Genomic DNA, 25,135 nt, shown 5'->3' with positions numbered 1-25,135 from the left:
GAAGGAGGAATGGTGTTGTTGACAGTGGACAGTGGTCGCTAGCTTACCTGTACTGTATGCACTTAGATGGAGATACACTGCTGAAAACTAAACATGGTCTACAAATGTCACTTTAATACATAATGTCATAGATGCAAAGCATGAGGGAAGATTCTGTATTGTATATATATGTATTGACATAACATTCCTTTACTTACTTTTTACTTACTTCTTCATTTTTTACTTACTTTTCTTTACTATATGTAGCACACTCTCAGCGGCTCATACAGAAACAAGCATTTCATCAAATTTGTGACAAATAATAAACAAACTTGAACTTCTCTCATGAACACCTACGGGAGACTGCAATTCGAAACTGGCCCCTGTAAATGTCCCAACCCAACCCCCTCCAATGTACAGTAAATGACGAAGTATGGTTTTGTCAATATTCCAATGTACAGTTTTGCTTGTACAGTTGTACAGTGTCCCCCACCCACCCCTCCTACCCAACCCCCCACCCCACGTCCCCACCCCACCCACCCAACCACCTCCAATGTACAGTTTCTACGTCAAATGTATGTCATAATATGTTATGATGAATTGAAAATGGGGGACCCTGATGTAAACAAGACGAAAGTCTTTGTCTGGTCTGCATCCCCTTAACAATTGTATCGAGCTGTACTGTACTGTACCCATTCTGCAATCTGTTAATAAAGTTTTCAATCAATCAATCAACATGTGAGTCAAAGTGTCATGCTGGCGAGCCGCCACTAGGGGCAGAGTGGCTGACTGTGAGTGAGTGAGATTGCCGGTCTATAAGGTGCTGCTTATATAAAAGCCAGTTACCTGAGCCGGTTTTGTCCACATCCACATAGATTCTCAGCATGACTGAGCCCAGCAGGAACCCGAAGGCAGGCCCGAACACAGAGATGGCGAAGAGAATGGCTGCAAAGAGCAGAAACTGTTAAAACAACAACTTCCAGAACCGCTTTGAGTCCACCCACAATGCCCGGTGCCAATTATCCTTGCAGTTACTCATGCTTGCTTATGGTACACAACTTGCTAAGCTATTGTAGGACGCATAGGCATACTTTTATATAGGGACGCTAGGGACATGTCCCTACCAAAGTCATGGAAACACGAATTGTCCCTAACAAGAAAATGTGAAAGCTGACCACCTACAGTGAAAGCTGTAGTTTCAGCATTATAATTCACAACATCACAGTCTTGCAAAACAGAGCCTTTTTATGGGTTGCGAAAGTGTAGGTTGACAGCTGCATCAAGAACCTATCAGTAAGCGATCCTATTATTACAGTATCTGCACATGTAGGTCAAAAGCATCAGTTCGGGAGGTTAATATAGGATAAAATTCAGGATCATCTGATGCTCTTTGTAGCTGTTAGGGCTCATCTACGCCCCTGTTAGGGCTCATCTATGCCCCTGTTAGGGCTCATCTACGCCCCTGTTAGGGCTCATCTACACCCCTGTTAGGGCTCATCTACGCCCCTGTTAGGGCTCATCTACACCCCTGTTAGGGCTCATCTACGCCCCTGGTAGGGCTCATCTACGCCCCTGTTAGGGCTCATCTACGCCCCTGTTAGGGCTCATCTACACCCCTGTTAGGGCTCATCTACACCCCTGTTAGGGCTCATCTACACCCCTGATAGGGCTCATCTACACCCCTGATAGGGCTCATCTACACCCCTGTTAGGACTCATCTACACCCCTGTTAGGGCTCATCTACACCCCTGTTAGGGCTCATCTACACCCCTGATAGGGCTCATCTACACCCCTGTTAGGGCTCATCTACACCCCTGTTAGGGCTCATCTACGCCCCTGATAGGGCTCATCTACACCCCTGATAGGGCTCATCTACACCCCTGATAGGGCTCATCTACACCCCTGGTAGGGCTCATCTACACCCCTGATAGGGCTCATCTACACCCCTGTTAGGGCTCATCTACACCCCTGATAGGGCTCATCTACGCCCGTTAGGGCTCATCTACACCTCTGATAGGGCTCATCTACACCCCTGATAGGGCTCATCTACGCCCCTGTTAGGGCTCATCTACACCCCTGTTAGGGCTCATCTACACCCCTGATAGGGCTCATCTACACCCCTGTTAGGGCTCATCTACACCCCTGATAGGGCTCATCTACACCCCTGATAGGGCTCATCTACACCCCTGGTAGGGCTCATCTACACCCCTGATAGGGCTCATCTACACCCCTGATAGGGCTCATCTACGCCCCTGATAGGGCTCATCTACACCCCTGATAGGGCTCATCTACGCCCCTGTTAGGGCTCATCTACACCCCTGTTAGGGCTCATCTACACCCCTGTTAGGGCTCATCTACACCCCTGTTAGGGCTCATCTACACCCCTGATAGGGCTCATCTACGTCTCTGGTAGGGCTCATCTACGTCTCTGGTAGGGCTCATCTACACCCCTGTTAGGGCTCATCTACACCCCTGATAGGGCTCATCTACACCCCTGTTAGGGCTCATCTACACCCCTGATAGGGCTCATCTACACCCCTGATAGGGCTCATCTAGTGCAGGAGTTGTAGAATGACCCAACTAAACAGCTACTACAACAGCATGGCACCGTGGCCCTGAGCTTGTGTTCCTCTGGACTGTGTGCTGTCAGTTGATCCAAAACAAACAGAGCTATCAGTTCATCTCTATGTTCAGATTAGGGCATTAGGGTGTAAGGCCACTGATTATTGCATTGGTTAGCATTACAAACAACATTGTAGGTGAAAATGATTGGTCCTGGGTTTTGCCGACTGAACCGACTTCACCAACTGCAGGACACCGTACCGATGTAGAGCGGGGAGTTGGCGGGTCCTGCAAAGTCATCGATGTACGAGATACCGAACGGCTGGATGGGCACCGAGCCGACGCCAAACAGCACCTGCGCGGTGGCCATGAGGAACCACAGGTTGTTGCTGGTGGCGGTCAGAGTTCTGGTCTGGTCCAGACTGCAGGTCTCTGGTCTGCTCGAGTTCGCCTGGAGATTACAAATGTCATGGCGGTCTGACGATCCACGGTGCCCCATGAGAGAAAAGAATGTGAGAGGGAGAGATAGAGAGAGGGAGAGAGAGAGTGTGAGGGAGAGAGAGAGGGAGAGATAGATAGAGGGAGAGAGAGGGGGGGGAGAGGGAGAGAGCGAGCGAGCGAGGGAGGGAGAGAGAGAGAGAGAGGGAGGGGGGAGAGAGAGGGAGAGAGAGAGAGAACAAATAGGGTGCTAGTTAATTACAGTCCAGTGAAAGCAGATGGACAGACAACATCAATTTCCTGAAGTTTCGGTGACCCATAATTTGTGCCCTACATGAGGCCTGGATACTTTGTCTAAGGGGCCAAGTTAGAAGAAGAAAGAGAAGGACAATGCGGAGGCAAATTAACTGCCTGGGAGATTCTGATCTTTCCTCAAGTGCGCCGAGATTAAGGATTTCCAGCTGATTTATCCGAGGGTTCAGCTGGAGAGCACCTGCAGGCTCAGTGCTCGCGTCCAGTTCGCAGCACAGCGAGCCAAATACCAGTCCGACTCATAGGGGGGTTAGTGAGCCTCTGCTATCGAGTGAGTCCACCGCAACTGTTCCACACAATAAAGCTTACGATATTACACCACGGCGGACATATCTGAACATTCACAAGATATCACACCACGGACATATCTGAACATTCACACGTTATCACACCATGGACATTTGAACATTCACACAATATCACACCACAGATATATCTGAACATTCACACGATATCACACCATGGACATTTGAACATTCACACAATATTACACCACAGATATATCTGAACATTCACACGATATCACACCATGGACATTTGAACATTCACACAATATCACACCACGGACATATCTGAACATTCACACGATATCACACCACGGACATATTTGTACATTTATTCGGAGTGACATGTTTTGCAGTGGGAAAGGCCTGCACACATCAAGCAGCAGGGTTACTTTATAGTTAGGACTATGTTAAAGGGCCAATCCGTAACCCGGACCCAATGTGAGACTACCATTTGTTACCTATCTATAAATAACCGTATTTATAGATAGGTAACAAATGGTAGTCTCACATTGTCAGATGTATCTCTCCACACTGTGTTTTGGTGTTTAGTGCCAGTGTGCAGGAGAGACGTCAGGCAGAACTTTACGCACTACGGAGAACCTTCTGGGTTGTGTGTGTCTTCTAGAATCAATCAAATGTTTCTTTGTCAAAGTTTTCCACCATGAGATAATTAGCTAGCTCGACGATTTGTTGTTGTTGTTGTTGTTGTTCATCTTGATGGGGATTTTGAAAATGCTCAATGAAATGATGTGGATGAAAAAAAGCCTATTGCAATCCCTATTGCCACTTTTTCATCTACATAACTTCACTGAGCTGTAATTAACACAACACAAGGATTCATAATAATAATAATAATAATAATAATAATAATAATAATAATAATAATAATAATAATAATAATAATAATAATAATAATAATAATAATAATAATAATAATAATAATAATAATAATAATAATAATAATAATAATAATATGTCTTCTGATGCCATCACTAGAGGACATATTATTATTATTACATTATTATAATTTATTCTCAATAAATGTCAAACTAAATTAATATGTGCAAAACTGTTTAGAGTTTTAGGATTATGTGTGAGATTATGTGCAAAATAAATAGTTTTTTGGTGAAGTGCCCCTTTAAAATGGATATGCTCGTAAACAGTGGAGTAAAACAGACCTATAATCTGATTTATAACTGATTTAGAAAGTTGCAAAAAATCTGATTCTTCAAGAATGTATATGAAAATACCCCACATTTATATGACTTTAAAGGAACACGCCCACATTTTGGGAAATTAGCTTATCGTCTTCTCCAGCGAGAGACAAGAAGATAGATACCAGTTTCCTCTCTGTGCGTTCAGTAGAAAGCTATCTGGCTGCACGTTAGCTTAGCTTAGCACTATGCATGGAAGCGGACAGTGCCAGATAGCCTAGGCATTGTCCAACTAACACCTCTTCCGAAGGCTAACCAGCACTGTCCGCTTCCATTCATTGTGCTAAGCTAGGCTAACGTGCAGCCAGATAGCTTTCTACTGAACGCACAGAGAGAAAACTGGTATCTATCTTCTTGTCTCTCTCTGGAGAAGAGGATAAGCTAATTTCCCCAAATGTTTGCGTGTTCCTTTAAGGCCGTATCTTACCATTTAAAACAGAATCATAGTCGTAGGGCGGCGATAAGAAGTGAGGAAGGGTCACCAGCATGGCGCTGATGGACATCAGAAGCCCGCCAATCCCGATGAAGCGAGGGCGATGAACCCGACTTCCCAGGTAACTCACAAACACTATCAGCACAGTGTTCCCTATCTATAAATAGAAGCAGAGAAACAGCCTTATAAAACGAAAAGGCTTACAGAACCAAGCCGTACCTCTCAAGAGAAGGACAATACACATAATTGAAAAGAGGTGTATGTCTCGTGTATCTCAACGAGGCTATATGATTCATTACTTCTGGAGCGGGGAAACGTTACTCCTGTAGCCTGGAAACTCTGACCAGCTCCAACCCGATAATTGAAATATAATGATTGTTCCAAAAACACACCAGTCCCGATTGAATACACAGGAAGTGTAGTTGTTGATGGACTGCTTGTTTCTGCAGCACCTTTTTTCCCCTCCGCCTCCTCCTTATCGACATTTCTATGAAATAAATCTATCACAGGCTTACATCTATCATGCGCCTAAGCTACGAGGGGGTGTTTTGCTTGGCTCCTACCTCGTGCAGGGAGGAAATGGTTCCAGAGGAGTAGCTGCTGAGGCCGAAGCGTCTCTCGATCGTCGTGATGGTGCTCTTGAAGTAGGAGCTGTACAACAGCTGAGTGAGCTGCAGGAGCCCGTGACACAGGACAAACACCTGGGGAGGCGATACAGAGAGACAAACCACATCGTGTTGGAATGGTGTCGACAGAAATGAACAGTCTACCCGGAGAGGATATTGCTAGCAGGCAAAATTAGTGGATGTCTCGTGGTGATGACCAGAGTGGTGGACGTTCCGTGATAATGGCCGGGAGGATGCAATCCTCTCTACGCCGCCCCCCATACCTCAAATGGATCCGTCATCAGCTCTATTTTAAATCTTTCTAAATTTTCTCATGTACCCCAGTTGCTATTGCTTGTACTTATTTGTGTTTCATTACACGTATATGTACATGCTTATCAACTGTTTCGCCTGTTTTATAGCAACACTACACTCACAGGTATATATGGATGAAAAGGCATGTGTCTGATAGGGATATATTATTAAAATATTGTATAATTGGCTGATATGAACAGGTATTATTGTATTGTATTATGAATTCATAAGGCGTATATATTTTTATCTTGTATTATGAATTTGATTCGGGTTTTTATTGTTGTTTTAATTGTCTGTATGACATGTAAATGTTGTGAGTGTATAAGGGTTTTTATTGTTGTTTTAATGGTCTGTATGTCATGTAAATGTTATGAGTGTATAAGGGTTTTTATTGTTGTTTTAATTGTCTGTATGATATGTAAATGTTGTGAGTGTATACGTCTGTAACTGTATTTTATGTGTTATGGACCCCAGGAAGAATAGCCCCAGCACTGCTGTGGCTAATGGGGATCCAAATAAACTTAAACTTAAACAGACATCTAAGAAGGGCCCTTCTAAGGTTTCCCCCCTCCACATTGCCTGTGGTGCTTTTTTCCTATTGCTAGGTTTTTAGTGAGTATTTCCTTACCTTCGCGTGGGGTATGTCTGGGAGTGTTGCATTCATTTATTTATTTTACATTTTATTTTGGATTTCCTGGTTTTTGTTTTGTTCTTGATTTATTGTAATGTTTCTTCTTGACTTGTTTAAAAAAGACGTATCCGGCCCATGGGGACATTAACGTGTGTTGTCGGGCCTTACAAATACATTTGATTTGATTTGATAAAGAGATGTCTATTTAGAGATATTATCGGCCGATATTGGCAATGTCAAGAAAAGAAAATGTAAATGATTTTTTATTTATTTGATTTTTTTTTTACCTTTTATTTAAGGTAAAAAAAGTAAGCAAGTAAGAACAAAAGTATCCATAATATGTTAATTTGACGAAAATATATATGTAATGTCACGTTAATTACCTGAAATTATTCCGTTTTGGGGAATATACCGGTTGATATCGGTATCGGAAATTAAGAGTTGGACAAGATCGGTATATCGGATATCGGTAAAAAAGCCAATATCGAACATCCTATATATCGATATCTCTGCTATTATAGGAGGTATACAGTGGAGAGATTGACAGGAAAGATGGAAGAAAGAGGATAGGGGATAATGAGGCAGGGATAATGCACGTTAACCAACAATCAATGTATCAATGTGAATGAGCTAATGAGCTTGATTTCATCCGTAGTCTCTGCCTAACATGTACTGTATGTCTTTTTGGACTTTGTGGATGAATTAGAACCTACGACCGATCACTGTTCCTGGTACATGACGTGCACCTGAGCCTACTGAGCTGGCAGGATGGACCCCAGTGAGGTGGAATGGTGTCACAGAGGTGTGTTAAAGGAATTGTCCCTTCAGGTGCCAAGCCTATAGCAACGTACAGTACAAGCTGTTGCAGAAGTTGCTGTATTTTATTCACTTTAACACCATTGAAAGAGTGTACCATCTGGGGATGAGTCAATACCTCTATTGGCCGGTACTGAGCATCGCTTAGTTCTGTTACTTTTACTAAACAGTATGCTGCATTAATATGTCTTTTCTCCAATAGTGAGATCTAACATCTATGTGTGGGAAAAAGACAGGAAATCAGCTGGCTTTGGTTTGTTTTCTGACTTGTTACGTCTTGGTTATCAGATTCCAATTATGGGGGAAATGCTTCAACACTGATACCCTGCACTATATCCAACACCAGTGTTGACCATATTCACATGGCGGCCATCATGCATGCTCGGGTTGGAATCCCTTTCCACCCTGTTCCCACCTGAGGTGGAAAGGAATCCCAACACTGACTGTGACATAAGAGCGAAATGCTGTGTGAATAATGGTAAATTGAGAGGTCAGACAACTTGACTGAGAAGCATGCATTGCTAACTGACAGCCAGTATGGATTTAGAACCAAACAGATCAACATTTTTGGCACTGATTGAGTTCATCGAAGAAATAACTAATTGTATATGCAAAAAGAAGTATGCAGTGGTATTTATAGATCTAAACAAAAAGAAGCATTGATATAATTGATCATGACATAATGTATTACTCAACAACATGGAAAGGTCTGGTATTAGAGAGTTTCTGCTGAATTGCCTTCACCCCGACTTTAAAGTTACGATATCGGGCACAAATAATTTTCTTTTAAAAATTCTTTTGGTTGATGTCAGCTGTAACTCTGTGCTCATGCCATCATGATGATAGGTCCAGTGGTGCAGTAGGTCATGATCATAATGTGAGAATGGTGAGTGTTTCTAGGCTAGGCCCGCTGTTTCACAAACCTGAAACAGTTTCGTCTTCAGTCACACAAGTAGATGGACCTGACTCAAAACCTGACGAGTCTTCACTCTGAGAGGCCACATCAATTATTTCCTAAACTAAGACTTGGACGAGCCATCTTCTACACGTAGGATATTATATCTTTCAGACGGACTGAAAAGACAGGCTGAAAAGATGTATTACTGGAGCTCTGGGGGAAGGTTATTCAATTCCTCAGCTTCGAGATGTTTGTTACTAGTTTAAACAGCTTTGTTTCTGGAACTTTTCTCCGACACCCGCTAAGACCGGCAAGGAGATCATAAGTTCACCCACTGGACGGACTCCAAGCGGTCTGGGAGATGCACTCGACCTCTCTGCGTGGAATGAAGCTACTCGTATGACACCCAAATGAAAATGCATCAAAATGCTTTCAGCTGCTCCAGAGACCACAGATGCATGGAGTGCTCTGAAGGGACATGTTGAGATTTGGGGTGAATTTGCTATGAAAACACAAGTAGTAAATCCAAGCCTTCTGTTATTTAGCAGCTGCCAGGCAGGCTGAAAAGGAATAAACTCTCTGTTCGACTCTGGAACAGTTAATGCTCCTATTAAAGCTTGGCTTTACGGTTCGTTAGCACACACAATAGGCGCATTTACGCTGTTGCTAATATTTCATCCTCGTTTTGTATGAAGTGGTGTTTAATTATCAAAACATTTCAACGAGACCTGCTCGTTCGGGCCGGCCGAGTGAGGGCTTTTGTCCGTGATTTAGGTCAAAACAACGAGTTAGAGGTTCTGCTGGGAATCTCCTTCTTATCACAGCCGCAGGTCAAACTGTTTGTTCTCATCCGACAGAAAAAGCCTGCTTCAAATATCATGTTTCAATGCAAATAGATAAGTAATTTGTTTCTTGTCCTCTGGTGACAGCTTTAATCCTAAAATAACTAAACCATTCAAGATAGCACACATAGTACATCATGCTGCCAAATGCCTGCTTCTATTGCAAACTGAGGGGGGCTATGATCACATTCTCATATACAGCACACACACACACACACACACACACACACACACACACACACACACACACACATAGTCTATAAACACAAACTCATATAGGCCTACACTTGCCCACATTTTCACCCTTACACGTACACACTAACACCACATGCACACATGCACACTCTGCACGCATACACACACACACACACACACACACACACACACACACACACACACACACACACTCCTATAGGCCTACACTTTTCACCACTACACATACACACTCACACCACATGCACACTAAATTTGGACACATGCACGCCACATGCATACATACACACACACACACACACACACACACACACACACACACACACACACACACACACTCATATAGGCACACTTGCCCACATTTTCACTACCACACGTACACACTCACACCACATGCACACACACACACACACACACACACACACACACACACACACACACACAATTGACATCAAAGGGCACTAGGTCAATGATTCCCAGGGGAGGCATAGGGAGGTTACATAAAGCTGAGACTTGGGTGGGATATGAAAGGAAGAGGCCGTGCCAAAGAGGAACCAAAACAGGCGTAGGCCAGGTGGTTTGCCATCGTAGTGATTCATCTTTATGATGATAATAACAACTCCATTCTGTGTATTGTTCATTATTGTTCACAATCGCTCCGGGTGAGACCTAAAGCTGTCGTCAAGACGGCGCGCCGTCGTCGAGACATCGAGGACGTGTCTCGACGAAACGAAGCGCAGGGCTCATTTGTTTATCCACGCTGTTGAACACAAGCGGTTTGAAGCTTAATTAGCGCCCCCGTAAATCACGACAACGAATACCGGCTCACTGCACAGCCGTACTCCCAACTGTAAACTTTGCGACGACTTGTTTTCTTTGCAGATTATGGGACATCCTTCACGTTTCTCAAACGCTCTCAACCTCCACGTCCCCGGGTGTTATTGTCTCGGCCCCTTGGCCCCCTTGGCGAGGGAAGAATCGAGGGAAGTGTGGACTTCATTTCAGAGACACACGTGTTGGGGCCGGACCATCCTCGGATTCCCGCGAGGAAGTCGTTTTAACTCGGCAAGAGTGAAAAGGTCTCCCCTTTTAGGAAGAAAAAAAGAAAAGGAAAAGCTCTGTTGCAATTCCTCCAGAAATATTTGAAAGAAGCCTTAGAAACACTTCCCTTCCATTGTGAAACAAACTTAAAACATCTCTCGACACACAATAACATCGTGATCAAAGGCTTTTGAAAATTAACCCGGTGGCCAAACACACTTTTCTTTCAGTCTGTGTTCTGTAACGCAAGCCTGTGGTTAAGTGCCGACAACACGTTCAAATCGCTAATAACCAGAGAGACGATTCCTCTCACAAATGGAAGATGAAAGTGCAATGACAAGAAAAGGGCACTGAGAGAAAGCGAGCATGACAACTGTTACGAAGGATCAGATTAAACCGAATATATATATATATTTACTACTTGATATATATTGCATAATATTTGTATATCGTCTGATATCCCTTGTGTATTCTTTGTACATATACACGGAATATCCCTTTAACCTAGTACAGACCATAATATTTCGTTCTCCTATTGGACAGCGGTCCCTTAGGCGCCGCTGCCATACCCCCAAGGTCTGGTTCAAAGTCACCGCTAAGACATGTCTGTACATGCCCGGCTTTGCCCAGGAATACGAGACAGAAATAAGGTTGGCACTAGATTATTCACCGTACGTATAAATACGTCGCAGGTGGATACAGCAGTAGTCTTGTCTTATCCTAATACGTTCGTTCAACGTATCGTTCGCTCCTTACTAGTAAAGCCTTCATCACGAGTCAACGACCAAGTGAAGTGAGCAACCGTGCATCTAAATAGAGCACTTATAACCGCGTGCGAATAGGATAGTAAAGTGTCAGAGCTTAGTGGAATAACGTCAAGTTCGACCTAGTTAATGTGAAGTACCGCGCACCGGAGAATCTACACCGGTGAATGCAGAGCCCTTTCCAGCTGGATTATTGCTTTGGTCCTGTAATTGATGGAGCGGAGAATCACCTACACCCACAATTGTGTGGGATTTACCCTGTGAGGAGCCACGTCGAGCCCGCCTCTCAGAAGCCTGAGGCCGGCTAGCTTTCTTCCATGCGGAGCTGCATGCCACGGAGAACAGCTGTTATTCGTCTGCGGATCAAGAGATTATTGCACCGTCTCCTGTACTTGAAATCTCTCTATTCATCGTTGACCCAGACTCTACTACCGACAAATCCTCTCCCCTTGCTGGCTTACAACCGGAGGGACCCTACCAGTATCTCCCGCTACCTTACTAGAGAACCATAGATATAATTCCTAAGATTCAGGTTGTATTAATTATCTCCTGCGTAATATGAGAAATGGACATACGTTATTGATTTGCTTACGCACATTTCGTTTGCCTTATAAGCGCACCCTAAGTAAAGTATTGTTATATATACTATTATTGCTGCTAATAAATATTCTTAAACCCAGTTTTGTGTGGAACCGTGTAATTGTGGAGGTGTTCTCATCATATACCTGTGTACTGTATGGCCAGTAGTAATGTACATAAGACAGTAGTGGTTTAATGATACCATACTTATATAATACAGTCAGGGAATTGTACCCCTCAGTTACAATTGGTCCTTCGAGCCGGAGATAGTAATTAGCGTAATATTAATATAATATTAATATTAACATGGCCGATGATGAACACTCCACAAACGGTTCTCCTAAGCTAGATCGCCCGGAGCGCAGACGGCAGCCACCTCTTCACCTAGAGGACTACGTTGTCAGTCCAATACCTAGCTTTAAAAGGAAGTTAAATACGGATAAAGTAACTAAAGCGGATAGTAAAAGTATGCCAAACCCTAACGACCAGGCGACCCCGCCAGTAGAGACCCTAGTGGGTTCTAACGTAACTGACCAAGCTCACGGGGGGGACCAGGAGGGACATGACATGACTTTACCCCCCGACAACGCCAACGAGGTAGTCCCCGGAGAGCTCCAGGATAAAGAAAGCCCTCCAGGGACGGAACCCGACTCACTACCAGAAGAGACGCACACCCAGGAGACGGACCTCCTCGGAGCGCGACAGGAGAACGGATCTCCAACGAGCACTGCCAGAAGCCGATCCCCTCCGCCGGTGTCTTCCCCCAGCGAAGCGGACAAGATGCTGGCGCAGGCACTCATCGCCACCCTGGCAGCCTCCACCGAACGCGATCGACTTCAAGCGCAACAGACGAGCGAGCGCGAACAAGCTGCAGACCAACGAGAGCGCCTTCACGCGCAACTCCAAGCGCAAGCCCTCAGTGAACGCGAACATTCTACAACCGAGCGAGAGCGCTTCCAGGCGCAACAAAGGAGTGAATACGACCGCATAAGACTGGAGACCAGACGCCTCCAGACGGAAGAGAACATTGAGAGAAGCCGCGCCGATGCGCAGCACGCCGCCGCCAATGCACAACGCGACGCCGCCAATGCACAGCTCCACGCAGCCCATGCCAGCGCCTATGCGCAGCGCGACGACGCCAATGCCCAGCGCGAAGCAGTGCGCGACGCCGCCCATGCCCAGCGCGAGGCAGAGCGCGACCGGCTGCAGGCGCAGCTGATGGACAAATTGATTACCATGGCAACACCCCCTCAATCCGCACGGAGCTCCCGGAGATCGTCAAGACAAGGGTCTAGGACACATTCCCCTACCCGACCCAGCGACCCGGGACCCCGCCAACAGGAGGATCCTGTCCACGTCTCCGAACCCCCTCCCCGGCCGGTCCATACGAGACCCAGCAACCGGGAAGAACCGGACCACGCCGAGAGACTGAACAGAAGACTCCAGGACCTAGCAGAGGAAGAGGAGGAGGAAGAGGAGGAATGTCAAGCCGACCAGCAGCAACGTACTCTGGACCAGGAGGCCCAGTACAGCCCCGACCAGCAGCAACGTACTCTGGACCAGGAGGCCCAGTACAGCCCCGACCAGCAGCAACGTACTCTGGACCAGGAGGTCCAGTACAGCCCAGACGTCAGCCCCGAGGCACTGCGCTACAAACCCCGACTCAACTCACGGGTGAGTTTGACGCACCGCCAGCCCCGAGGAACAGCACCTGGGTACCCGACCTTCGGTACCCACCAAGTACCAGCCCAAGACGACACGCACGGGGAGACTCGCCCAGGAGGCCTCTCCCCCAACGCTCACCGATGTGCCAGCCATCCATGGCATCGTACCGTGGCACACCGACGTTCCCGGACTTCACACACGAGAACAGAGCACAGTACACAGAGCTACGAATGTGCTTAGAGACAATGATGTCCGATGTACCGGATGAAACGTACAAGTATGCTATCCTACTCAAGCACCTGAAGGTGCCCAGAGCGCACAATATAGCGCTGGCATATTCCAACTCTACTACCCCATACACCGCGGCTCTAGTAGCCCTCGACCAACGTTATGGACGCATATGGGACTACGTGATACAGGAGATAAGAGACATTGACCGTCTCCCCCCAGCCAGAGACAACAGAGCATTGGATGACCTCTCTATCAAGGTACAGTCCCTGGTAGGGATGCTGGGGTCCCAAAAGGAGAAAGGGATACACAAACTGTACGCTAACTCTAATGTAGAGAGAATATTAGAGAAGCTCCCTCCCGCCCGACAAGAGCGTTTTCGGCGGCAGAGAGACCACCGTGACCCCAACGGCCCAGAGGCATCCCTCCTAGACCTGTCTGAGTTCCTCGCCAGGGAGGTCAGCAGCTTACGACTGGACACGTTCGTATGGAGTGGACCAAGCCCAAGACCAGGACCTCGGGGATTAAATGATAACCGCCGGTCGGTGACCGTTATGCACCAAGCCGAATCAGTACCGCAGCACAAGAACCACGACACCCCCTCGACGAAAGAGGAGTGGAAGATTGAATGCCAGTACTGTGAAGGGGAACATCGGCTGTATCAATGCGACGATTTCAAGAAGCTGACTACGGATGAGGTGAGTCAGTGGATCAAGGACCACCGCCGCTGCTTCCGCTGCGCGCGCAGCCACCTGGCAGCGGAGTGCCGCTTGAAGAAGAAGTGCGGCAGGTGCGGCGGCACCCACTTGGAGGTCCTGCATGACATCAACAAGCGTCAGCCAGGACAACAGAGTGGGCCCGTCGCGGTAATGTACCATGCCGAGGCGGTGGCACCAGTACCGAAGATCCACCAGACCGCTCCCTACTGTTCCGACTGCTACAGCAGACACTGGGAGTCACGGTGCTACTCGGACGACCGCGAGTCGGCACCACCCCAGACGATCCAAAGCAACCGACCAACAGGAGTGCTCCACATTGACCAGCATAGCGGAACCCCCCGAGTGCTCATCAAAGTGGTCAGAGTGCTCCTGAGCTACGAGGACAAGGTCCTGGACACTTACGCCGTCCCGGACGATGGGTCTGAAAAGACTCTCCTCCTCGCATCCGCAGCAGCCCAGTTGGGCCTGCGGGGTGCCAAAGGTACCATGACAATACGCACCATCAGAAGGGACCAGAAGACCATAAAAGGTGAAAAGGTCTCCTTCAAGATAGCAGCGGTGGACCAGCCCGAGAAGCAGTATAGTATAACCAACGTCTTCACCAGCCACGACATAGGCCTGTCTCAGTACACCTACCCCATCCCACAGCTGATGGCGAAGTATGTGCACCTATGTCAACTACCTATACCGCTTATCGACGGCGCCACACCGACCCTGCTCATCGGCTCCGACCACGCGGACCTCATTCTCCCAATTGAGGCGGCCCACATCGGACCCAAAGGATGCCCAGTCGCGGTTCAGACCCGACTGGGATGGACGCTCCAGGGCCCCCTCTACGGACTTGACAGTCAACCCACGTCTACACGCTGCCTACACACAAAGGCGAGCGACACCGGCCACTCCCTCGTACAGCCCGTTGAGAGGCTATTGACATTAAGCGAGAGGCCTGTGAGAGAACCGTGGGCACAAGAGGGAGTTCGGAACTCCACCCCCCTCAGCTGCGCTTCAGACGTGGCTGACCTCGAACCCAGCACCCCAAGCGACTCCTTGACGGGGCGGCCGGAACCGGCCCCTCCTCAGACGGGGTACAGAGCAAACAAGAGAAACAGACGGAGGAGGAGGAGGCACAGCCAAGCACAGATCAAAGCAGTCTCAGGCCCGCTTCCTCCTAAGCCCCCCTTCATCCCGTCCAGTCGTCATGATCATAGACCAGTCACTACCCCGAGCTATGTGGCCGGCCGGCCGCGTAAGCAAAGTGATCACTGGTGCCGAGGGAAAAGGTCGGAGCGGCAGAAGTGCTCGTCCAAGGGCGGACATACAACCGACCCGTGGCGAGGCTGATAGAGTTGCCAAGGCTCCCCGACTCGCTTAATGACGACCATGACCCACTGACTTTGTGAACTGCCCTACCCTCACAACGGACATTGAGTAGTGGACAGTGCGGTTAATCTGTCTCTGCTTATCTAATTAGGTGGGACTAATTAGGAGGCGGCTGTTACGAAGGATCAGATTAAACCGAATATATATATATTTACTACTTGATATATATTGCATAATATTTGTATATCGTCTGATATCCCTTGTGTATTCTTTGTACATATACACGGAATATCCCTTTAACCTAGTACAGACCATAATATTTTGTTCTCCTATTGGACAGCGGTCCCTTAGGCGCCGCTGCCATACCCCCAAGGTCTGGTTCAAAGTCACCGCTAAGACATGTCTGTACATGCCCGGCTTTGCCCAGGAATACGAGACAGAAATAAGGTTGGCACTAGATTATTCACCGTACGTATAAATACGTCGCAGGTGGATACAGCAGTAGTCTTGTCTTATCCTTTTTTTTTTTTTTTTTGGTCTTTTTCTCCCTCCATTTTCCTCCGATTTTCTCCCATCCCAATGTTAGTCGTATGCCAATTCCCAGTCCCTTCCTGGTCGCTGCGCACTTACCCCCCACAGTCAGATCATCTGGGAGAGTGGAGGCTACCACGTGCTTCCTCCGACACACGTCCAGCCAATCACCGCTTCTTTTCACCTGGCAGCGCGGATTCTCATTGAGAGGGCGTAGCGTGTGGGAGGACCACACTATCCCCCTCACGTCCAATCCGCGCTTAGCAGGCGCCCCGACCGAACTGTAGGAGTCGCTGTTTACAACGACCCGGACCCACCCCGCCAGCTTCTCCCACCCTCTGATACAGCCAATTGTATCAGTGCAGACGGCCAGCCAAGCTGGTGACAACCCCGGAGCTGTGAGCTGGATTCGAACAGGCAAATCCAGCTCAGCTCCGGGGCTGGTGACGAACGCAATCTCCGCTCGGCCACCTAACCGCAGTCTTGTCTTATCCTAATACGTTCATTCAACGTATCGTTCGCTCCTTACTAGTAAAGCCTTCATCACGAGTCAACGACCAAGTGAAGTGAGCAACCGTGCATCTAAATAGAGCACTTATAACCGCGTGCGAATAGGATAGTAAAGTGTCAGAGCTTAGTGGAATAACGTCAAGTTCGACCTAGTTAATGTGAAGTACCGCGCACCGGAGAATCTACACCGGTGAATGCAGAGCCCTTTGCAGCTGGATTATTGCTTTGGTCCTGTAATTGATGGAGCGGAGAATCGCCTACACCCACAATTGTGTGGGATTTACCCTGTGAGGAGCCACGTCGAGCCCGCCTCTCAGAAGCCTGAGGCCGGCTAGCTTTCTTCCATGCGGAGCTGCATGCCACGGAGAACAGCTGTTATTCGTCTGCGGATCAAGAGATTATTGCACCGTCTCCTGTACTTGGAGTCTCTCTATTCATCGTTGACCCAGACTCTACTACCGACAAATCCTCTCCCCTTGCTGGCTTACAACCGGAGGGACCCTACCAGTATCTCCCGCTACCTTACTAGAGAACCATAGATATAATTCCTAAGATTCAGGTTGTATTAATTATCTCCTGCGTAATATGAGAAATGGACATACGTTATTGATTTGCTTACGCACATTTCTTTTGCCTTATAAGCGCACCCTAAGTAAAGTATTGTTATATATACTATTATTGCTGCTAATAAATATTCTTAAACCCAGTTTTGTGTGGAACCGTGTAATTGTGGAGGTGTTCTCATCATATACCTGTGTACTGTATGGCCAGTAGTAATGTACATAAGACAGTAGTGGTTTAATGATACCATACTTATATAATACAGTCAGGGAATTGTACCCCTCAGTTACAACAACAATAGACCAAAGAGGAATGCAAGCTGGAGGGCTGACTCTAGAAGCACATGATGAGGCAGGAGGACTGACTCTAGAAGCACATGATGAGGCAGGAGGACTGACTCTAGAAGCACATGATGAGGCAGGAGGACTGACTCTAGAAGCACATGATGAGGCAGGAGGACTGACTCTAGAAGCACATGATTAGGCAGGAGGACTGACTCTAGAAGCACATCATTAGGCAGGAGGACTGACTCTAGAAGCACATCATGAGGCAGGAGGACTGACTCTAGAAGCACATCATGATGCAGGAGGACTGACTCTAGAAGCACATGATGAGGCAGGAGGACTGACTCTAGAAGCACATCATGAGGCAGGTGGACTGACTCTAGAAGCACATCATTAGGCAGGAGGACTGACTCTAGAAGCACATGATGAGGCAGGAGGACTGACTCTAGAAGCACATCATGAGGCAGGTGGACTGACTCTAGAAGCACATCATTAGGCAGGAGGGCTGACTGACTCTAGAAGCACATCATGAGGCAGGAGGGCTGACTGACTCAAGAAGCACATCACGGCACACCGTCCGTGTTCCTGGGAGACGGAGCTGCGCTACGGAGACGCTCAGAAACACCCTGACAGGACTGAGCAGAATGCCCTGCGGGGGAGAAACACAGCAGATACAAAGTGTGTACAGTGTGTACTTGTGGTGAGAGGAGATGGATGGGTATGACGGCTCACGGTGAAAAGCTTTGTTGACCTGCTGGCGTTTTTGGACCGCAGGATGATTGAGTTTCTCAAGCAAGGGAGCAACAAGGGCCAATTATTTCATTGTTGCAATTCTTTAGGCGGGTCAGCTGTGGGAGACCGGAGTTCTAGCGTTAGAGGTTTTAATGGAGCAGATATAAAATAATTTTTTTTTGCATGACAACAGTTTCCTACTTCCTACTTACCAAAGATGTTGTTGATAAGGAGCGTCGTTTCTCAGCACAATCCATGCTGTTCCTCCTACTAGCTCTGTCCAGTTAGCCAATGTGGCGAAATATTATCATGTTCATAAGCTCTGTTTAAATACATATTCTCTGTACAGCCTTGACTAGTTAATATAGTTAACTAGTATACAGCTCAGACACTAGGGCGACAGTCTGACAGTGTTCTTAAAACAACGGCCAAGGACAGTTTGACTTAGATATGACCAAGTAAATCACACCTTGTTCTTTTTTCTCGTTGTCTTCATATCAATCTTGTGACGGATATGACAAAAGTTAAACCCCTAATCTCATCTTTGTTTACCTTTCTTGTCATATCTGTTATTAATTTGTCATCTTTTGACGTCATGTCAACTTTGTACTTAATTGTAAGTCTGATCAGAGCTTTTTCTCACTTTCTGGTCAGATGCTCGTATTAACTCTCTGATTGTAACTGAGGATACTCTTTCTGTGGCCACAGAAACAGAAATAAACTATGTTCTATTTTTTATACAATTTGACTCATCTGAATTTCTAGTTTCACTGTTTGGCTAATTGAAAATATTCCACAACAGAACTATCCCTTTCAGGTCTGAGGGGAAGATCACATCGTTGACTTAGTCAATACTTCCTCACTTGATTTGAAATTATGAAGATGCCAAAGGATGTGTAGTTCTCCATGATAACCTTCCACTGTTAACCGTCATTTGTGACTCAGCCGCCTTCCATTAGTGTACTGCTAAGTTTGTAACCTGCACTATGTAGAAATCGAGGGATGGGTTGCTGACGAGGACTCGTAAATAAAACTCTAGACTGATTATTATTACCGGTATGCTTCATCATGGTGTCCTGACTCACGGCCTGGAAGCAGAACATTAATAACAAATAACACCCAACACACACAGACACAGACACGTGCACACACACAGACACGTGCACACACACATACACACACACACACACACACGCACACGCACACACACAGCAAAATACCACCTGGTATGGGTTGGGATCGGGGAAGGGGAGGCTTAGGAGTAATGACATGACACAGGAAGTGGGAGGACCCACATTTGCAATAACCCCCCGATCCACACATCGAATCTGGATTTGGACCGGACCTACCGCAGTCCCTATGAGAACCCCCGAGGGTAAAAACCACAGCGCCTCTACAGATGGTGGATTTAGATGTGAGACCATATCTCTATGTTGGTTTGTACTGAGTCTACTTGATCCCAAAACACCCCTGGACCTACATACTGCAATACTGCATCCTATCCAAAACACCCCAGGACCTACATACTGCATCCTATCCAAAACACCCCTGGACCTACATACTGCAATACTGCATCCTATCCTAAACACCCCAGGACCTACATACTGCATCCTATCCAAAAGGCAAGCAACAGATGGTGAGAGAGGGACACTCAGGTCAGGTTATAACCCAACAAGCCCATTTTTTTTTTGTTTTTTGTTTCTGTTCATTACATCTCATAGAGTACACTGTAAACAAGAAAACTGTAAAAAAAAACTGTAAATGTCTGGCAGCAACGGTTGCCAAATACTTACTGTCAAATTACAGTAAAATCAAATACATTTACAGATTACAACCTTTATTTAATGGTTAATATTTTGATAAAAGGTAATTTACTGTATTTGTATGGCATTTACACTTAAAAGTAGAAAAACTAAAGTAATCTGTAAAATAATACCGTGAATTTCCTGTGATTTAAATTATATATATTTTTTTAGATGTACAGTGTACGGTTAGGACACATTGTCATTGGCTACTAGGCTTCATTGCGTGTCCCATGGTGTTTGGTCTGAACAACATAGTGTTAGGATGAATGAATGTATATAACTATTACACCCTGTGGCGAAGGTGCCAATAGCAGCTTTTTCACCACCGATACCGGTTCTGGGTGCTGCTAAACCTTACGTTACGGAGTTCCGATCCCATCCGTTGCTTTTACTTCACAATCATAGAGGTACAATACTGTAGACTATTTATTATTGACCATATTGTTCCCACAAGGGGACAGGGTGGAAAGGAACCCAACCTGAGCACGACATAAGAGCAAAATGGCCACCGTGTGAATAATGGTCAATGGAAGAGATCAAACATCTCTCTGTGTGTCAGAAGAAAATAAATCTATCTCCTTTGAGGATCTTTTGCTTTGATTTCTGATGCCATCGTGGTCTCGGGTGGGGGGGGGGGTAATTCTCCTGATACTGATATTATCAAGTTAATATCAAACACGAGTATCAGTGTCGATGCATCCCTGTGTGCCTCTGCGTGTGTATTCCTGAACAAATACATGTACAACACGGCAAGTGCAATAGAGGACAAAGTCACGTGGTAGTGGCCCTCTGGGGTCCTGCTCAGGTTGGGAGCCCCCTGCACCTAGCCGCTTATTCAAAAGACCCCGCAGCTAACCAGTATCATGATGTAAACCAGATGTAAACTGGCACATACTTTAGGTTAATATCAACATTGAGCGCAGTTCTGAGAGGGAAAATACAGTGTTCACGCGGTGTTCCTGTTACCTCGGACGGTCCAGCCTTGATTCTGTGAAACACGGACAGTTCTCTCTCTCATGGCCAGAGACACACGTCTTCATGACGTCATTAAGAGACAAGAGTGAAGACTCTTTCCGTGTGTATGTTGCACAATTTCATGTTTTCATTTCCCACACAGAACAGACTATTTTTTTCACAGAGTTTTAAAGGCAACTGGGGAGCAACCTTTCTCCCATTTCACTCATATATCCATGAACAAGTATGTGTTTCAGTCAGTGCTGTAGTACTCGAGTCCGAGTCCTGGACTGATTTTCAGGACTCGTGACTCCACTTGGACTTGAGAACTGATGACTCGGACTCGAGCATTGACTGCATTCGGGCTCAGAAGGTGCAGATGAGGACTGGGACTTGTTAATTGATAAATACAGTAATTTTTTATTTTTTTTAATAGGCCCTAATAATTTTGCATACGATATTGATGGCTAGTGCATTTGTTTGGCTATTGTGTCACAAAGTAAATAAACTCCTTTGAAACGTGACGTGTCATTTATGTTTAATGTAAACTTTTTTTTTATTTGTATGTCAGCTCTTTGACTGCCAGAGGGGAGTGGACTCAACCTTGATGACTCGGAAATGGACTCGGACTCGAACACTGGGGACTCGAGACTCGACTCGGACTCAAGATTTAGTGACTCGACTACAACACTGGTTTCAGTCATTCTCAAGGGTTCCATGATGCCAAAGAAAAAAAAACGACATCAAGATGCAAAGAAAACTTGCGTCACACAAAGTGCAGTGCAGTGAGCCTCCCACTAGGGGCAGAGTGGCTAACTGTGATTGAATGTACGCGTGAATGTGTGAGTGAATAACATTGCCTGTCATAGAGAGATGCTTCACATTGGAAAACTAAATCAAGGGAGACTTCGCCCTTCACATGTGACGTTTAAAAATGTGAAACATTTAATAATGCACCTGTATTCAGAGAAGCACCATGCAATTTGGGGAAATTAAAAAAGTTCCTATCTTGACACAAATCCCAAAAATACCCCAGTGAAACAAAGTGAACCAACAATGTGCTTAGAAGCTTCTTTGTATGCTAGATGGGGTGAGAGAGTACAGATAAAACCCCATAACCCCCCCCCCCCCCCCCCACACACACACACACACACACACACACACACACACACACACACTTCTCAGTTACAGTGGGTGACAATATTGTCACAGGGAAAGAAGAAATTACCCACCTGGGCTCCATCCTAGAGGCAAATCTTTCCTGTGACAAAATGGCATCCAATGTGATAAAAAAAGTCAACAAACAAACTCGATTCTTGTACCGGATCTCCTCACTGGTAAACAAGAATATCCTGAAGACTCTGGCAGGAGCACTCATTCAAGGGTACTATGACTATGCTTGCACCTCATGGTACCAAAGCACCTCAAAGGCGCTAAAAACGAAATTACAAACATCTCAAAACAAACTGGTCAGACTACTGCTTGACCTTACTCCTAGAACCCACCTCACCCATGCCCACTTTGACAAACTAGGATGGCTTAGAGTAGACGACAGAGTACAGCAACTTGCAATGGGCCTGGTCTACAAGATACACTACACGACCAAGGTACCCATGATATACATGTCAAAATACTTCCCAAAGGTCAGTGAATACCACGATCACAACACCAGAGGGAGCTCCACAAATCATGTTAAACCCAGATTCGGCTCAAACAAGGGACTAAACACGTTTCGCAATTATGCCACATCAATGTGGAACGCCCTACCCAAAGCTGTAAAGGAATGTGAATCACTATCCACTTTCAAAACCACTCTCAAAGAACACCTACAGGAGACTGCAATTCGAAACTGGCCCCTGTAAATGTCCTAACACAACCCAATGTACAGTAAATGACCATGTATGGTTTTGTCAATATTCCAATGTACAGTTTTGCTTGTACAGTTGTACAGTGTCCCACCCCACCCACCCAACCACCTCCAATGTACAGTCCCCCCCCCCCCCTCCTACCCTCCAATGTACAGTTTCTACGTCAAATGTATATACTCTCTTTTCTGGACTCTTTTGGTATCACAAACAGTACTGTATTTGCAAATCTGGTATGTCATAAATGTATAGATGTAGCAGTACTGTCTATCTGTATGTCATATATGTTATGATGAATTGAAAATGGGGGACCCTGATGTAAACAAGACGAAAGTCTTTCTCTGGTCTGCATCCCCTTAACAATTGTATGTATTGAGCTGTACTGTAATCAATCAACACACACATCTACACAGTGCAGCTTTAAAGACCCAATCAATGATCACAACATAAACAAAGTGTAGTCCCCACCACCTAACACTAACACAACGTGTTTCATTCTCTATTGGCTGAACTATACGAGGACTAACACTAGACAACATGTTTTCATCAATCTCTAGTCACAGGTACATTTTTTATTGTATTCACTGTATTTTGTGGCTGTACAATTTGTATGTTGGTAATGTTTGTAAACACTTGAGTAAAACAGATATTTGGATTTACGACCCCCACCACTCAAAAACATGTTTTTTTCATGGTTAATTCCTCATGGAGGCATGACTTTGACTATACATTATTATTTGTGCAAAACATGTTACCATTCTTCCCCTGGACAGAGAAAGCTTCTCTGTACTTTCCTGAAATCCGAGTTGCATGTGTGACGTCAATAGGTCAAACCTCTCATTGTCCAATATGTGTTAACTTCACACCTTTCTCTTCAGCGTGCACAGAAAGCTGAGTAGGTAGGTACTGTATTGACAATGTCTTGAAAGAATACAAGCTGCCAGTGCCTGCCAATATAAGCTGGAATTCCTAAATATCAATGGGTGTTGTTGCTCATTTGCATATTCATAGATCCTTGCGTTCTCAATGAGGGTAAAGGTGTAGAGATGCTGCTAAGCCATTTTCAGTAGTTTATTGAACTATTTGGTGGAAAAAAAACATTTATACACATTTTTATTCAATGTAGAAATGTTTTAGGGGTTCAAATACATCTGAAGGGTATCTTTAAGAAAGTTATGAATAGTATATTTTCCATCTACAGGTCAAGAATGTATTCTATGAATAAACCCCACATTGATTATGCTAAAGCGATATCACAGATTGGGGTTTTAAAATGCACATAGGCCTAGTTAACAAACAAGTGTCCTAAATGCAAAAATAATTATCCTACTTCCAAAAGATTTAGTGAATAAGAGGGCAACAATAAACCACAATTGTCCCCGCTCTCACCTATCTGTGTAAATGTGACTTATGGATAAAATTACACTTCTATGGTACTTGTATGTAAATACAGGCAATGAATGTACGTTTTGAATTTGTTACATTGTAAAATAACATCTGCTAACCTTCTTAACAGATGTGTTGCAACAGCATCCATTAAGGTGAATGCCTACTAGAATTTGGCCACAGAAACAGAGACATAATATGCATCTTCATCACAGACACTGACATACTGTATACAAAACAATATATAATATTCGAGGAATATTGGAACATTTTAGTGACTACAACTCAACTTCCTTCTGTGGACAATGCTAATAATACAGGTCATGACATGGAGACAGACCAAATGGGTAAAGGCAAACGTTATTTGCATTGTGTTGGACACCTGTTGCACTGTGGCTCTATCAAGGAAATTGGGAGCACTTACAGCTATCTGTAAATCTGTCCTGGGAGTTCGTAGGGAGGGGTATAGGCTATTATGTATGAAAACAGATGTTTTACTTTACAACACGGTTCAAAGGTTACTTACAGAATAGATCATACCGGGATATGACAGCCCAGAAACAATACAACATAAGCTACTGTACAAGCGAATTCGGGTGATTGCAGGAATAACACTGACCAATAAAGTTACACGTTAAAAATTAAA

General features: G+C 45.6%; 1 protein-coding gene across 2 annotated transcripts in view; it reads right to left on the bottom strand.

Moving 5' to 3' along the window:
• slco2a1 (solute carrier organic anion transporter family, member 2A1) overlaps nucleotides 1-25,135 on the bottom strand; it is a 68,450-nt gene that overhangs the window by 42,617 nt on the left and 698 nt on the right. For both annotated transcript variants that reach the window (XM_084308775.1, XM_084308774.1), the window contains exons 2-5: nucleotides 5,789-5,926; nucleotides 5,220-5,382; nucleotides 2,803-3,018; nucleotides 826-924 (exon numbers count right to left, since the gene is read on the bottom strand). In XM_084308775.1, coding sequence (XP_084164901.1) covers nucleotides 826-924; nucleotides 2,803-3,018; nucleotides 5,220-5,382; nucleotides 5,789-5,926 — 616 coding nt within the window. The remainder of the gene's footprint in view (nucleotides 1-825; nucleotides 925-2,802; nucleotides 3,019-5,219; nucleotides 5,383-5,788; nucleotides 5,927-25,135) is intronic.

This window comes from Notolepis coatsorum, assembly GCF_963971535.1.
Source record: "Notolepis coatsorum genome assembly, chromosome: 2".
Classification (NCBI taxonomy): domain Eukaryota; kingdom Metazoa; phylum Chordata; class Actinopteri; order Aulopiformes; family Paralepididae; genus Notolepis; species Notolepis coatsorum.
The sequence above is the reverse complement of the archived record's forward strand: the minus strand, read 5'-3'. Positions and strand labels throughout refer to the sequence as shown.